At 36.7% G+C, this 17345-nt stretch overlaps 1 protein-coding gene across 2 annotated transcripts in view; it reads left to right on the top strand.

Moving 5' to 3' along the window:
- The window catches only part of LOC144002425 (leucine-rich repeat transmembrane neuronal protein 4-like), a 41364-nt gene extending 28083 nt beyond the window's left edge, over window positions 1–13281 (top strand). For both annotated transcript variants that reach the window (XR_013278736.1, XM_077497638.1), the window contains exon 3: window positions 10314–13281. Coding sequence is in view for 1 of the 2 variants with exons in the window: in XM_077497638.1 (XP_077353764.1) it covers window positions 10314–10379 (66 nt within the window). In the remaining variant the exon portion in view is untranslated. The remainder of the gene's footprint in view (window positions 1–10313) is intronic.
- The last annotated feature ends 4064 nt before the right edge of the window (window positions 13282–17345 follow it).

The raw sequence follows: 17345 nt of genomic DNA, 5'->3' as shown, positions 1-17345 counted from the left end.
CTCAGCTGTGTTATTACACAAACGGCCAGCAGGTGTCAGCAGAGCAAAGGAGATCAACCAGAACCATGTAGAAAAAAAGCTCAATTACTTACAATTTTGAATAGATTTGTGAAAACCGATGAAACTTAGCTCTCTTCTAATGCTAATTGCTGCAAGACGTAAACAGATAGAAACACTTTTTTTTTCCTGATGAAAGAATAGACTTTAATCTTTTTTTGATAGGTTCCATGCTTTTATAGCCATAGAACACAATATTCTGTGGGCCTTGCAAAATCAGTCAAAATCCAGTAAAACAGCCGGGAGCGAACGGGATTGCTTCTGTGAAAATGGCTGGGAGTCAATGAGTTAATCACATTGCATCCACTGTATTGAGATACCTTTTGGATCGTTTAGAATTTAGGATTCCCCCCCCCCCCCCCTATATTTAGATTACATTTACATTGGGCTGCCATTAATTTTGTCTTTCTATCTATTGTTTACTGTCCAAGATGGTACCCGATCTGCTACATTGGTTCCCAACAGTTCTAGACATTTTGACCAAATATGTTTACTTTTGAATCCAAAATGAATCGAAATGATATCCACGGCAAATCAGCACTTGCTGAAATTACAATCAAGGACTTTGGCTTTGTCGTCACCAATTGAGGAACGTTTTCTAGCATTGCAGTGCTAAGGCGGAATATGATTTATTTATTCCTTTTATGAGTAAAATCAACCCAATAATGTTCTTTCCAATAAGTCTAAACACAGTATTGTGATTAATATTGCGTTTGTGGAATATGAGTTAAGCAGAAAAATCCACCCATTTTTCACTAGCTCAGTGGGCGGCCATTTTATAACCACTCCTCCTGCAACCCTTCCACTAAAAACATCAAACACAATTTGAAGCTACATAATTATTGAGAGTGCAATTATCAATTCTTTCATTTAGAACAAACATTGCTGTCAAAAGGATAATTTCATTTACTCCACACCGTGTTATGCCGATGTGGCCGTGTTTACCAATTTATAATAGTATGCTAATGCATCTCAGTCTTTATTAATCATCGAATCGAGTGCTTGTGTGTCTGACAGCGAGCACTCAAGAGAGAGTGCAAGTTGCTGCGCACCATCCATCAAGTGCTGTTACAGGCTTCTCTGGTTTTCCTTGTAAAATTATTGACTTTCTTCAGCAAAAATAAAGTTCGTACTGGCGCCTAAATCTAATGTCTTATGCCTGTATGCACTGAGATGAAAGCTGTTCCCTGTTTTGATGTTTCGCAACAGTGAGACATGCAATATGCAAATGACCGTTCTGATTAAGCACATGGATGATTCCAAATGAGATTCAATGCTTATTTTCCTGCTTCTCCCAAGTGGGAAGAAGATAACGGATCTTAATAAAGATATATAACCAAGATAATAATACATGGGAAATTAGTGCACCCACCCACTCAATGGCTTGCTACTCTTTGGCCGCCACTTGATTTCAGTGAGCCCTTGATGGAACTAATTGACCAACCTTGTCTTCCACTAAACGCAAGCCGAGACCAATTATGTCCAATGCTGTTTGTAAATGTGTCATTCATCCTTCGTCCGGCATGCATGATTTATTTTGACCATGAATGCACACCACTTATGTATAGCACTAATGCATGCATTATTGCTTTTCACGAGAAAACACTGTGGTGGTTGAAAGTAAGGATACCGCTCTTCTTCATCTACTGAAACTCAAACAGAATTTGCTTTTCCCACTGGTCGCTGAATCAGTGGAGGATGGCGTTTGTGGATCTCACACTGCTTCATCTATCCTTCCTTCCTTTAGTCCTTCCTCTGGTCTCTTGCTGTCTCCCTAATCCTGTTGGAATTCAGATGTATCTAGGATTGGCGAAAGAGGATTTGTAATGGTGGGTGGAGGGTCATGCCTGGTTGGTGTTAGATTTCACTTTGCTCCATCTTTCCTTCCTTTGATACTTCCTCTGGTCTCCTGACAACTTCACGACTCTGGTGGAAAAATATACCACTCTTCTTGGAAACCACAAAATATATAAATATATATATATATATATATATATATATATATATATATATATATATATATATATATATATATTATTATTTTTTTCCATAAAGCCCAGCGCGATGCTCATAATACTGAAGCTCGAGTTCAATACAATGACTTGCCCGGTGTTGTTCCCCAAATAAAATAAAATCAACACGTGCCAGGGTTTGAAATGTTTCCCATAATAAACCTACTAAAACTGTAATGTTTAAAGCAACATTTTGGCATAGCGTAGTGAATTGTCAAGTAAGTGCTACTATGCGTGATAAATATCTAAGTCAAAAGTAATTTAACAGTAAAATTTAAAAACAATAAAACATGGAGTGAAACATTTCTGACAATTACCATGTCCACAAACATTTTTTTTTAGTGGTCATCGTATGTTTATTCTCAGCCCAAACATTTATTGTTCTGAAATGATTGATCATTGATTTGTAAAATTGAATCTCAAGCTCATACCAATTGAGGCAATGATGTTGCAGTGATTAAATGGTAGATATTGCAGTGCTCCAGATATTTATTTATTTTTTATTTTTTTGTTTTTGTTTGGTGTGTGTGGGTGTGTGTGTCCTAACAAAAGGATTTGGACTCTGTCAGGATTTAGCTCCTCTGGCACACGAGTTTTTTTGAAAGTAAAGTAAGCACTGGTACACCTCTTTGTCATTGTTTATTATGAACAAAAGTTACATGAAACAGATTGGCAAGCTAAACAGAACCTTTAATATATTTCAATTTCCAATGCTAAACAATGAGACATTCAAAACATTGGGATTAATATGCAACAACTATACTCTCACTGAAAATAAGGTACTTACTGCTTCAGCACAAAATTAACCTTTGTCCCTGAAAATGTCACTAAAACGCTGCAGAGTATTTAACACTCATTTTGCATACCAGGTAGTTTGCCTAAGTTTGAATTCATGACATTTTTTGACAAGTAAATTAAGTCTGTCAACACCATGAGGCTATAAATTGCATACCCCGTCACAATGTCAACCCTACACCGAAAAGCCTTTTTGATGGGGAACTTTAGAGAGCGAGAGCTAATTGCTGTCCTGTTTAAACTTCTGAATTCTCTCTTATTGTGAAGTGACATCACAGGAAGTAGTCATGTAAAAAAAAAAAAAAAAAAAAAAAAAAAGTGATATACCGTCACTCGATGAATAAAAGATACCTAATATGCTTCAGAGTACAAATGGAACGTAGCTCGTATCGTATATTTATTAACTCATTGACTGCTATTGACGGAAAAAGACGTCAAATAATGCATTTTTGCTGGGCTGGCAGTGAATGTGTTAAACACAATGTGCCAATATATTTTGTGATTATATTGCAGCATCCTTTTTTCCATTTTTCTTTTTTTAAGGCAAATTTTGCTTAAAAATCTGTCAATTTTGGTTAAATCTCATCTTAACTCATTGACTGCCATTGACGGAAAAAGATGTCAAATAATGCATTTCTGCTGGGCTGGCAGTGAATGTGTTAATATCTATATTTTTATGTATAACATTTCTATGATATGCTGTGATACAGTATGTTGACCAGTGGTAGTGTTAATCCTCATTTTGATTTATTTTCACTTCTGCTTGGTAAGGAATTTGCAACTTCCAGTTTTGTATGATAATGATATCACACTCAATTCAGTTGCCCTGGCTCATTAATTTCAGTCTCATCAGATATTTGGCCCAAAGATAAAAGAACGTTTGAAAAGGAATTAGCTGTAAACACATAACTCTTTTGAAGATTAAAGATCTGTGCTTTCACACACTCTGTCTTTGCCTTTGTGTCTATTCAAGTGATCACATAAGATATTGTAGGAATTATAAGATAAGACAGTACGCACAAATGAGTACATTGTTCTGGTTTGGTCTCACTTGCAAAAACTAACTTGAACCAATTGGGCCACTGGGATTCCGATAAAACATGATAAGTCGGCCTATTTATGTAGTTGAGATTGCACATTTAACTACCGTATGATGTCTGTCTGTCGGTTGCTTGTGTCGCATTGAGCATCAGTGGTTACAGACTATTATCCAGGTTGTGTGGTAATAGTAATGTGAGTGTTTCTTTATTTGTACTTTTGTGTTTTTATTAACATTTTTACTGGCCTGATGGAAATGGAAATGCAGTGAGCAAAAGTTGGCAATTTTCTCAAATGTCAGCATTTGTGGTAGTTTGAGATATAAGTCGTTTATGCATAGATGCCTCCAAAGATCACAAATGTAATTTTCCACCCTGCCAATTCATCACACATGGTTGATGGATTCCAAGGAAAACATATTGTGAAATAAATCATATTTGTACACCGTAGAAGAGAATTATGTCCCCAAATCAATAATTCTGTTTTTTGTATCTTTTAGTTTTTGTAATCTTAATTTAGGTATTTTAATTATATTCCAATAATGTTTTTTAATGTAATTAAAAAAAAAATCAAAAAGGTTACCTGTTGAGCAGCAATGTTGTTAATTTTGGGTCGCTTCTGAATTCTCTATGCTTCAAGTTCCCTCCTCCCCTTTCGTGTTTTCTGTGGTCAACCGTTGTTTCAAGTAAAATTTCTTTCGAGCTTTCAACATTAAAATATTAAATCATTCTCGCCATCATAGGTCATAAAAGATTCATCTCTACATGTTGCTCCCAACAAAACACACATCCGTATGAGACTATTTTAGACTTGGAGGCTTGCCGCACTCAAGCTTTCATATTTGACTGAACACTGTGGATATAATGTGGTTCCCCCAAGTGTGGCTACATAAGCCAAGTCATCACTGGGTATCTAAGGCGCTGATCCTGGTGGTCTAATTTGAAACCACCAGGATCTCGGCCAGCATATTTTGTCTTTCTCGAACATCTCAAAGCCAAAGCTGGGGGAAGAATGTCATATGAACATGCGGAAGGCAAGTATTAGGCGGTCAGCGACTCCAGTTTTTGATCTATGTATCATGTCAGCTATTGGCTTGTCTCCGAAGATCATACTAGTTTTTAAATGCCTTGCTGTGCTTCGAGGCAAAATATCCCTGACATGACCTGATAACATGATTACTGAGATCATCAACAGTATCAATGGCCAACCAGCTGTCACCTTGCATTGGTGTAACTAAAGGGTTCACGCCAATCCGGCTCGCAGAGTTTCTCCTGAGATCTTGCCAGCTTGGAAGCTAAACTCTAAAGCTAAAGTTGAGTGAAATGCATCATCTACTTGTGCAAAGATAGCGAAAGTCAAGGCAATCTCTTGAGATAGATACGAAAAACGTCTATACTGTAATAATACAGGGCAGCCTGCCATGTCCTCACAACTTGACTTTATTCAAAGCAGCAGGATGACTGGACCTAAAGGAGGCCAGAATAATATTTTTATATATATATATATATATATATATATATATATATATATATATTTTTTTTTTTTTTAACTATCATGCAAAAAAAAAGAAATACTATTGAAGAAGGAAATTCATTATTTCATCCATTGATGCCTGGTCTTGCTCACTAAAATACAGAAATGGGCGTGTACAGTGGAATTCTTTACCTCATCACTTCATCTGTCGGCCAATCGGATGACAGTGACGACACAACCCTCCTCAGCATGCATTCTAGAACCAAGTTGGAACATTCCATTGTAAACGCGCAGCCTCGGAAAAGCATAATGGAAAAGGAACCAACTAGACTGTTTTGGTGTAGACTCCCTCCAATGTTGTTTTTAATTTGAATTTTGAAAGTGTGATCTCATTTTTGATCAAATTAAAACTGTTTTCTCGTCTTACTAATAAATGAAGCCCAATCACCAATTTTGCCCTCATTTTCTCCTTTGGATTTCACATTTCCTTATCCAAATAGAGATTATTGCCACCAAAGAAAAATTTGCCTGATCAGTTCTATTCTAAATAAATGAGTTTTTTTTTTACAATAGTGAGAAACTGAGAATGATCACAACACATGCACTGTTGTAGCTGGCACACTGAGCACAAGATGCAGTAACTATTGCCTCTGTTACAGTCTGGATCAAATCATTTTTGGCAAAAAAAAAAAAAAAAGCTGAGAAGCTGTCGAGGACTTTAGCATTCATTCTCCACTGCTTGTGAGCTATACAAAAGCTCAGGCTTAAATCTTATGAAGTCAAAGAACCTACAAGCTAGCGAGGCGCCGACGTAGATTAAAAGAAGGACGAAGCAACATTGGGAAACTGTGTGCTCTTGCGCCACAGGTGGGAGGCAGAAAGCTGTCTGCCTTACCTCATACTTCATCTGCTGTTTCGTGTGATCAGCAAAACTAAGTTTGTATCACACAAATACATTACCCTGACTAAGGAAAACTAGAAGTGTTTATAGTGGAATGAAGATGGATGCCAATAGCCTCTTCTGTTGTCATACAGTAATTTTACCAATAGAATCAGAATAGCTTTATTGTCATTTTGCCACAGGGTACAAGAATATGGAACAGACAACAAGAGACAATGACCAAAAAGGATGATAAGAGAATCACGTAACAGGGTGGGAAGTTGGGAACAGCCCCAGACTAAGCTTCTGTAGGGAAGAACAGTATGGATTTGGGAAAACAAAAAACCTCAGCAAACAGGCACACGTGAATACACAGCAAAAGAAAACAAATCAATAGGACATACTCAATGTCCTGTGCTATTTCGTTTTTTTTTTTAGATGGATTGAGAAAACTGAGGTGAGGCTGGCCGCACTTCACACCTTGTCTATGTATGTTTTATTGATGCAATCATGGACATTTTTTGGACTCATAAAGGAAATATAATGCACAGAACAGAGAACTAAGATGGAAAATAATTTTAATTATGACTTATCATAACTTCTTTATTTTTTTTTTTTACTCTTCACATGCAGGTGAGGCTCCGCCTTACCTGACTCTCTTCTATGTGACGAAACGTGATTAAATTGAGGGACTTCATTCATAGCAATTTTCAATTATAAATACGAGCTTGTAAGCAAAGCAAATGCATTGTAAAGGAAGAGAAAACACAAATAGGAAACTAACTCCTATCCTACTAATTGCTTCATTAACGGTTGCAAAGCAAGATGTGTCTACTATTGATTGTACCACACAGAGACAGTTACTAAGTGGGTACATCTTCCTCGTTTGTATCCATCATCTTTAGTTTAATTTCCTTCATTTCCGTTGCTGAAGTAATTAAGTACTGTAGGGACCATACATACTGAATATTTGTCAGTCTATACACTGTATTTGCATAAGGGTGTCGACATGAGGTTTTCGCCAGATGTTGGTTAAAAAAAAAAAAAAAAAAAAGCAATACACACAATCACACATACAAAGAAACTACAAATATGCAAATACACATATACAACAAATATGTATATATTTGTTGTTGCAACTTCTGACCACAGCGATTTACTCGCATGATTTGTTTGGCACAGTTTTTCCATTCCTGATGTACACCATCCATTTTTATTTATTTATTTATTTATTTTTAAGTTATTTATGTTTTTAATATCTAGGCTTGGCCGTGTATTGGGGCACAGACCGGGAGTTGAACCCGTGGCATCTAAAGGCAGCAGATCTTATATTATGTATAATGTAAGAGTGAAATAGCAACAGGAAACAAGTACTGAACATATGAAGAAACAAGCCAAATCTGCCCGTATGCATTCAGAAAGCAAAATTAATTTTGCCTTCCGTAGGCTGAACTGGCGGCTTATGAAAAGGTGTCTAATTACCAAGGTGTCACACAAGAAGTAACTAATAATGGGGAAAAAGCAGGCAAGATATCTCTCAAGACGTTTAAGTCTGCAAAACATGCCGATTGCATTACTTACGGAAGTAATAGCCTCGCCCTCGAAGTGTACTCATGGAACAAGACTATTGCTGAGGAAAAACATAACTTTGAGACAGTTGTGTATATGGATTACTTGGAGAATACGCACAATATGTTTGAAGCAGAAATGGCACTGCAGCAAACTAGAAAAAAATAAATAAATCAATCAATGGAGAAAAGTGGCAATAAGAATCTGCTGTCGAACTTTGAAGACGGTGTAAATGAATAAAATCACACCTGAGCAATACAGACCTTGACGCTGTTATTGCCAACAAAAGATTTCTACTTTTATTACATTTCAATACATTTCACTTTATTGTGTGAATGCTGGAAGCATTATTCTAACTCAAAATTATAAACATTTGGCTTTGCAAAGATTCCTAAAACAGGACAGATGAGGCGTTTTTTGTTGTTGTTTTTTTTAAATCTAATTTTTCCAGATTTCCGCATTTATGCCTCACCTTCCCAACCAAAAAAAAAAAAAAAAAAAAAAAAAAAATCAAATGAATGATATTTAATTACAAAAAAAATATTTGCATTACAAAATATTCAGCTCATACAATAATTAACTATTTTGTCCACATTTCCTGACCAATTTAAACCAACAGAAGTTGAAAATGTCCCACTGATTCAGGAAATCCTGGTATTTATTTCCATTCACCAAATTACATTTTTTTCAAAATAAAAAATTTAGCACATTTAACATCTGCAGTTCCCACATTTTGTGATCAATTCAAACCATTCCACCTTGGCTTCAAAATGTTAATCTGATTAAACGCACTTTGGGATGTATTTAAATCCATCAAATAATAATAATAATAATAACATATTGGAAACACTTCCCGTCCCCAAAGTTTTCTAAATAAAATTACCACTTTAAAAGTCTTTGCAATATTGTTCGTTCTTCCTTCCACATTTTTTTGACCGGTTCAAACCATTCCATTTTCATAATATTCGGCTCATTCAAGCCTTCCTGCAAACTACCCCCATTCCCAATTTAAATAAATAAATAAATAAATAAATAAAAAATACAAACATTGATTGAAGACATTTTTACATATTTACCCCCAACTTTAACATTGATTGACTGATTCAAACCATTCCAACTTAAAAAAAAACCTATTCATTCAGTTCAAGACAAAAATTTAGATATGATAGATATTTCACATATTTCAGTGTGCACACGCACACGCACGCATACAGACTTCAGATCAACTTCAGCAGTTTGTACAGAAATGGCACTTTCTGGTAATTTATGAACAGGTAAAGACATTTTGTTTTCTTTGTATTTTAGTGTCTACGCATAAAATGTGGTGAAAATGGAAAGAAAGCAAGGAATATATTTACTGAGCAAAATCAAGATGTTATATTCAATACTTACTTTTCTGTTCGTTTATATGGGAAACATATGAAACAAAGAGCATCTTCATATGCCTTTGTCTTTGTAGTATGCCATGCTCATGTACATCACAAAAAACATCATGGTATAGAGCTTAAAGAAAGTTCGTAAAACTTGGAAAAAAGTTCGTAAAAATGATCCAGCTGTGCCATCAATTTTTATAAACCAGCAGCAGGTTGTGTTTCTTGAAGAAACGTGAAATAAGAAGAGTAACTGGCATTGCCTTTTTTTTTTTTTTTTTTGCTTCTTTCAATTATGATATGCCTAGTTCTGGAAAAAGTGTCGTTCACTAATTTCTCCAAAGGCTGCCATTTAAAAAGGTTAGCACTCCAAGGTATAGCAAAACTACTCAAAAGCTGTTGCATTTATTTCCTGTTAGGTAGCTGATTGATCTACCACAATCATATCAGTGTGAACCTTGAGTTGATAAGTTGTGACACTGCATTATTACATGCCCATGTCTGTCTTTCTGTCAATGTGTGGTACTTAGTTGCAATGTTTTGACAAACTGTACAGTTGTCTTAGCATCACTAAGACTTGTCAGTCTGATAAATGCAAAATGTTCAGCTCAGGGCATCACATCAGAGCCCTTTATATGCTTCTTAGATCTGCTCCTCACTGACAATAATCACTCCTGGTGGAGGGAAAAGCTGAAACGGGATCATTTCCGAGCGGATACTAAAAGATTTTCAGCCTTTGTTTTATGAATGAATGGTGGAATTATCTTCTGGGTAGCCCCAAATGTGCTTTTTAAAATGTTAGGACCAAATGCAGAAGCTCTAAGTGGATATTTTCAGTGTCAAATATTGATATGAAAACTGAGTAAGCCTCTCAGATGAGAGTCAACTGCCAAAATCCATCCAACAACACAAGTCAGTCATTTCAGGGTGGTTTAGTTACATCCTCAAAGTTATGTTGCTTTTACTACTAACCTTGCCTGTCTTGCTTTGCTTTCACTGCACTATAATGAATTCACCAGTCCCTGCAATTACTTGAACACTTTGGCATCCAGCACTGAATCTGGCATAGGACTGCTGTTAGATGTCTCTAACGTAATCTTTTCATTTGTTTCCTTGCAGAACGAGTATACATGTCGACGCCCACTACCCGGTGCGTGGCTGGGCGAGCTGCCTACCATCCATTAGAAGGAACTGCTTTGGATAATGCTGGAAAGAATATACTAATCTAACGTACAAAATATAATTACGGAGGGTATTACGCAGAGAACAGGATCACGATCCTCTTGAAAATTATTCACTCAAGAAAATTGCTGGAACTTTACTGGAAAAACGTTGCAAGAATAAAACAGTATGATATGTCGACTTCGAATACTTGTTTTTGGTAATCATGGCCTAATATGGAGGAAAACTCACACTAGCTACTTGGAAATGATGAATCTCAACCACATTTGCTTATTGTCTCTATGAGGACAACATGGTTGTATTCCAGGATCAAGACTGTACATATGCAAGATTGCTTTAAAATTTGACTCCTTTGCTGACAGTGACAGTATGTGTACTCCGAGCGGATTTTGATTCCATGGGAAGCATTATGTCATCATACAAGACTTTTTTTTTTTTTTTTTTTTCTCTTCAAGAAAAGACTCGTTCAAGGCTTGGATGGTTGATATGTGCCTCACATGATCTGTTTTTGCACCTGTTTCAGATGATCGGACAGCAGGCGAGCAGAAGAAGAGAAAATTCAAAAAGAGAAAAAAATTAGCCAGAGCTGAGACTATCCCAAGCCAATGACTTTTGTTGTTGTGCGTTTGTAATTTATTTTATTTTTTGTACGTTTTATTTTCAATGTAGTTTCTAATGGTGATCAGACCCCAACAATCTGGTTTGATTTAACTGACAGAAGATGCATTCAGAAGTTAAAGTCTTTGGAAAAGTAAAATACTCGTCATGAATGAATTGTACTTTTCTAAGCGTATAATGTTATCAATGATGTACTTAAAGGCTTTTTATTTTTTATTTTTTTGCCATTTTTAACCTTAAACACCAAATGCACTGCTTTGGCTCTTGGCGCTCGTGATCGCGGCTCCATCGCTCACCCACTTAAATAACTTCAAAAATGTCAAAGAAGCAATCGGTTTTCACATGAACACATCATCATTACATGTGATGTATGAAGTAGAAATAATTGTTTCATCCTCTCACCTGCTCAGTTCATTTCACTGTTTTTCAGGCAGTATTGATGATAATGTGTTGACCGAACACGAGATTTGAACTTATTGGTATTGATTTGTGTGGGGACATCATGACTTCAAATGGGAATAAGAAAAGCTGCTTTATTTTCAAAAGTTGCAATTATGTCAATATAAATGCCGTGCTATGATAAAGGCTGTTCTCACAAGAATTTAATAGGACTGCATGAACATGTGAAAAGGTGCAAAGCAAATATACTTTTTGAGGTGCCTTGTACTTTTTGTGCCCCATCCCGTTCAAGGTCTCTATACACCAATTTGACGCCAATGTGACCGACGCTGACCGCCTGTGGCGTCGTCCTGACCGTCAGCATGGAAATACACACCAGACTATTAAGTACCTTCTACGTGTGTGAGAAGTAATACTCCTTCGTACCATCGACAGTGATAGACACTTTTCCTCAGTGTTCGAAAAAAGCAACTGGGAAGCTTTTTACCAGGGCAGGATATAAAAACAAACAATCCAGACCACTATCTTATTCACATATGTACTCCCACGAGATGCAAACCCTCAGGCCTTTTACAGAGTAGGCCTATCGTGTAATATAAAAGTAAATCCTACCTGGTATATCCAGTTGCGTCTCAGTGTCTTAACCATCTTTTGGCTTTCACAACTCTATCGACATACTCGAACGGGAATGCCGGTCTCTCTTGAACCACCGTGATGAATCCATCTTCTCGATCTTCTGTCCAAATGCGAAAGATATTACGCAAAATGAGCCAAATTGTACCATCGATTATTGTTTATCTCCGTTGGTCACTGATTTGCGAGCTATTCAGAGTGATCAATTGTCACAACCAAAAACTCCCCCCAGATGCTCTCCAACAGCTCTGACGCTAAGGATGGTGCGTTATACATCAATCATACGGTGCATCCTGAATCTCAACGTTGGTTTTAGTGTATATAGAGAGGGCTTTAACTCTAACAGGTACAGTATGAAGTATGCCAACGACATGTTTTGTGCGGTATGGAGTCTAGTATTTATGCATTGTTCCTTGTCGTCATATTCACAAAGTAACTCCCAATATAATATTGTCGTGCTATGTTACAATAGTAAAAGTACAATAATAACATTTTAGCGTTGTTGTACAGTGAAGAACATGCATGATGTATCCGTTTCCATTGAGCAAGGAAAACAGTCTATACCTGTACAGTTCTTTCAAATTGTGTACTGCACTCCTTGTCGAAAACAAGCCTCCCATCTGCCTTGTAATACCGAGTGGGGCCCATACTTGAGATTGAGCAAATTAATTCTGTTTGACTTCCTTCTACTTTTACCTTCTTTTCACATTTGTTCTAAACTTGATACTCTACTAAATTCTTATGAGAACAGATTGTCCCTTAGCACATGAAAAGCAACATCTTTTTCTCTCTCATACTGTGCGTGAAAGTGCTCCGTTGTGTATCAACTTTTTTTTTTTTTTTTTTTTTTGTGTGCAACATGCGTCTTTGTGAAACAAGCAGTGATGGTGTTTACTGGGACCCGTCCTGTAGAGATAACTGAGCACTTTTCGCATCAAGTGACTCGTTTCCCTTCCATTAAAATGGCCATCCCACTCTCCCTTCAGGACACTGACATCTCTGCGCGCTGTTCTTTCGTGTGCTTGTGTTTCATCTTGAGGTACTGTATATTGAGTTGTGACATTCTCAAAACGCTTTCAATATACTGAAAAATGGTCATTTTCTATTGTAAATTTCTGCTTTCCTCACTGTTGATGGTTAGTACGCAGCTGTATGTTTTTGTTCACTTTCAACTGTATTTTTATTTTTTAAATGAAAATATTGACTTGATTGGTCAGCAATATGAATTGATCAAATAAAACATGACTTAGCCATATCCTGTTGCTAACTCCATAATTTGAGGCTTTTCAGTGTGCAAACCCCGTGAAGGCCAGCATGCATATTCCCAATAGGATCGCCAGTACCGGAGCTGTCACATCAACATTAGCCTCGTTAATTTCCAGAGGAAGAACATTGATCTCTGCTCAACTGTTCTTGTTCACAGCCGTGCCCGCTGTGTGCTGCCACAGCCCTAATTATGCTTCTTGTGAAATGTGCTGTATAACTCAAGAGGGACTCGTGATTATTGATCCCTCCCCATGTTCACTGTGGTCAGAACATGTCAAGCTGTATACCCCGAAGTCGGGCTGTTTGATATTCACATTGCCCCCTACGGTATCTCTTTGATAGTCCCGCCTCCATGACAAGATTACCTCCTCCACCCTTGCTCTTTGATGTGTCACTCACTTTTGGCCCTCGTTTTATCAGCATTTCTAGGACCCGGATCAATAAAGAATTCTAGCGCTAAGAGTCAATTCACAAAGAAATTATGATAAAATTACAAAATGTTAACTGTTAATTTCTTAGTAAATATAAATGTTTTTTTTCTTCAATTTGTAGGGTTTTAAAGTTGAATTTTACATTTTATTCCATTAAACAGACAAATATTTGTGAAATTATCATATTTGTGAGCGCATTTTAACAATCAATACATGTATTTCTAATGAGTTCTTTTGTAAAAGAACAGAAATATTGTGTTTTACAGTTAGTGATTTCATGTTAATTTACATATGACATGTAAAATATTTTTGGGGAAATTAAATCATATTAAAATAGAAAAAAAAAAATTCTGTTATTACAGTGTATATGATATACTGTATAATTTTCAAATTCAAAACAGGTATATATTTTATATAACAATATATATATATATATATATATATATATATATATATATATATATATATATATATATATATATATATATATATATATATATCAATCAGAGTTGACTCATTGACTAATCAGTTCAAGCTCTAGTCACTTGAGAGAAGAACTTTATGGATACGATTTTCTACTTCTACCTTCCTACTTTCTAATCTTTCTGGAAAGTTTTCTTCTCTGTAATCCATTTCTAGCGATCATTCAATGGTGTGAATGTCTACATCAATTTCAGTGAAGGCTACTCTTTACCAACAACTCTTTCTGTTTTCATTTAGAGCACAGGGATTTCTGCCACCTCATTATAATGGGGATGGATGGTGGTCTGTTTTGTGCTACAGCAAAAAAACAACAACAAAAAAAACATTTTGTCTCCAATGCAATGCAAGTGCTGACTGTGAAGTCTCCGGATTATCCACAGTGACTTGTACATTGTGTTATCTGCCATTCTTGCAAGTATGATTTTGTAGCTATTTAGGAGACAGCCACCATGCTGCTTGAGAACACAAGTGGCCGTGGTGATGCATATTCTCAAAAGAGGGGCTCTTAAAATGTCTCAAATCTATTTTTTTGCAGAATTTCAGTCTTACAGAAGAAAAAAAAAACAACAACTAATATTGAACTGATCCAAACTACCGCTCGTTTAAAGTGTATTTACACAGAGCTGGCATTTTTTTGGCTTATAGTTGTTTTACAGTAACAAACTCTTAAAAGTGAAGTAGATTAAAAGGTAACTATGTATATTTTCAATTTTATGGCTGGCAAGCAAAAGTGGCATCCATCCAAGAGCGAATCTGCGGCCACTCCAACCAGATCGCTCGCTACAGGGGCCCATCCTGGCAGTCCTCCCCAGACATCATGTCCTACACCTTCTCCTGAATTCAACGCGGCGTCTTCTGATCCTGTGACATCTGAGTGAAACATCCTTTTTAACATTTTCTTTTTGACATTTTATATATGCCTATGCTTAGTACTGCTTCTACACCCCTTCATTCTTTTTGTGTCACTGTCAGATTGGTTGCTGTTCACAATGATCTCCATAACTCAGACGCCATCAGTGGCATGTGAAGTGGCAGAGCAGACAGTGCTGTATGCCTCACAGCAGATACGATGCATTATTCATGGGGCTTCCGCTCCCCGGCGAATAACAGTTGCCACTCTGAAGCCCTTCACCAGAGACGCCCCTGGAAGAGGATGTTAAACTATAAGCTAAATGGTGACATTAAATTTAGCACAGTAAAATGTGGGCGAACATGACAATTTGGAGGCGGGCACTCTTCATCTTGCAAATGACAGAAAAACGCATCGAGAAGATGCAATCTCTCAAATTAATAACTGAAAACATACATAATACTCAAAAGTAATGTACTGCTTAAAATATGTTAAACATGGAAGTGCAAGTTGCTATCCGACTTGCATTAACAATATTCCGATGTTCCAAGTGAAGGATTGCAGGAGAACAAGATCATCGCAAAGCAAAATAACATTTGATGTCATATTTCTCTTCCTGCTTCTGGGCTTTGCTTCAAATTTGCATCAACTTGCCTAACGCAAGAGCTGACTCACCAACGAATATTTTTATTTATTTTTTTTTCCCCACAATCATTTTTTTTTTCCCCCACAGAAGGTAGCTTAATTTGATATGACACTTAATTGTGACATTTCTTTCAGTTTAGGGACGGTATCCTGCTTGTCTCAGAGTGAAGCGTTACTGTACAAAACCTGTGTAATCTCCAGCTTTGAGGCTTAACGGGTTTTAATCTTAAACAAGGTACAGTTGACACCAGGAGACAGATTTGCATATTGTTTCCCCCCTCCCACACACACACTTCTCCACCATTTTTCATGGAAAATGTATATTAAATGTTTATAAGCATTTTTAAAAATAATTTTAGGACCTTTTTTTTTTCTTGTTGTTGCAAACGCATTTCAATTACCGTCAATTATACTTGGACATTTCGCCACAAATTATTATCCAAGTATGGTAGTCTGTTATGTGAGACTCACACAGAGGCTAGATGCAGAATTCGGAAAACATAGGGTCTGTATACACAAAAATACAAAGTAACAACAAAGAGCAGGTTTAGAATAAGATAGCATCGAAGAAACGGAGAAACTTTGACAAAGAACCTTGTGGATTCAGAAAAATCTTGTTTGAGAGCGCAAGGCAAGAAAGCTTCCATGGAAGAGGAGAGATAGAAACCTCAACGTGCTAAGAGAAACCTCGGCATACTAACAAAAGTGTCATTCAGTAACTCTTGCTAAGGCAAAGCACAATATATGACAGAATAAAAGTCCATAGGACAAAACAAGAGTGCCAAGACAAACGAACAGCAACTAATAGCATAGCAACTGACAAAGTTCTCATAAGGAGAATTTGCATAAGACTAGACAAACTAAGAGTGGCTAAACATCATCAACAAAAATTATCATAAGGGACATCTGGATAGACAAATCTATAGAGCAACTAAATGACTATACAAAATAAAACTGACTCATACCTCCGATAGCAACTGTATAGCAACTTCAAAATAAGACATCATAAGGGACAACATAATTCAAGCCCATAACAATTCATTGACCCCATGAACCAACCCAAAACACAATCACAATTAACATAGTCGACACCAACTTGACACCATGTCAACCAAGTTTGGACATACCTGACCAATGAGGGCTCTATAGGTGACATCAGTAGAGATGTTATATACAGTATATGGTCTGCCGTTTCGGTTATCTTGACAGCAGTAAGCACACATGCCACATGCTGATATTTTCCACACGATGTGTAGGATCTCTCACATTTTTAATAGCGGTTATGATGGGGAAAAAAAATTGATGCGCGTGTATACATACCCTGCTTAAGTCTAGTCTACAAAAGCAGCAGATGAGCCCTTTTTTTTTCCCTTCAAAAATAGTGATGCAACTTCTTTGCAACCCACACAAGGAGCATCATCTGCTTTCCCCATCTGCTCCCAACAGGATTCCAATTGAGTCTCAACACCAACTCCTACTTTTGTGCTTTCACCTTAAACAAAAGAAATAAACTACTGTGTATATTTCTTTTCTTGAATATTTGTCGTAATTTCCCCACTGAATGAAAGCATCCAGTTTTCACCTCAAATAGTGGTGAGGTGGGATCAAGTTTCTCACCATGTGGATAAAAAGGGAGCAAGCGCA

The sequence above is a fragment of the Festucalex cinctus genome, chromosome 15 (genome assembly GCF_051991245.1).
Source record: "Festucalex cinctus isolate MCC-2025b chromosome 15, RoL_Fcin_1.0, whole genome shotgun sequence".
Taxonomy (NCBI): domain Eukaryota; kingdom Metazoa; phylum Chordata; class Actinopteri; order Syngnathiformes; family Syngnathidae; genus Festucalex; species Festucalex cinctus.
Note: the sequence above shows the minus strand (reverse complement) of the source record. Positions and strands in the feature narration are given on the sequence as shown.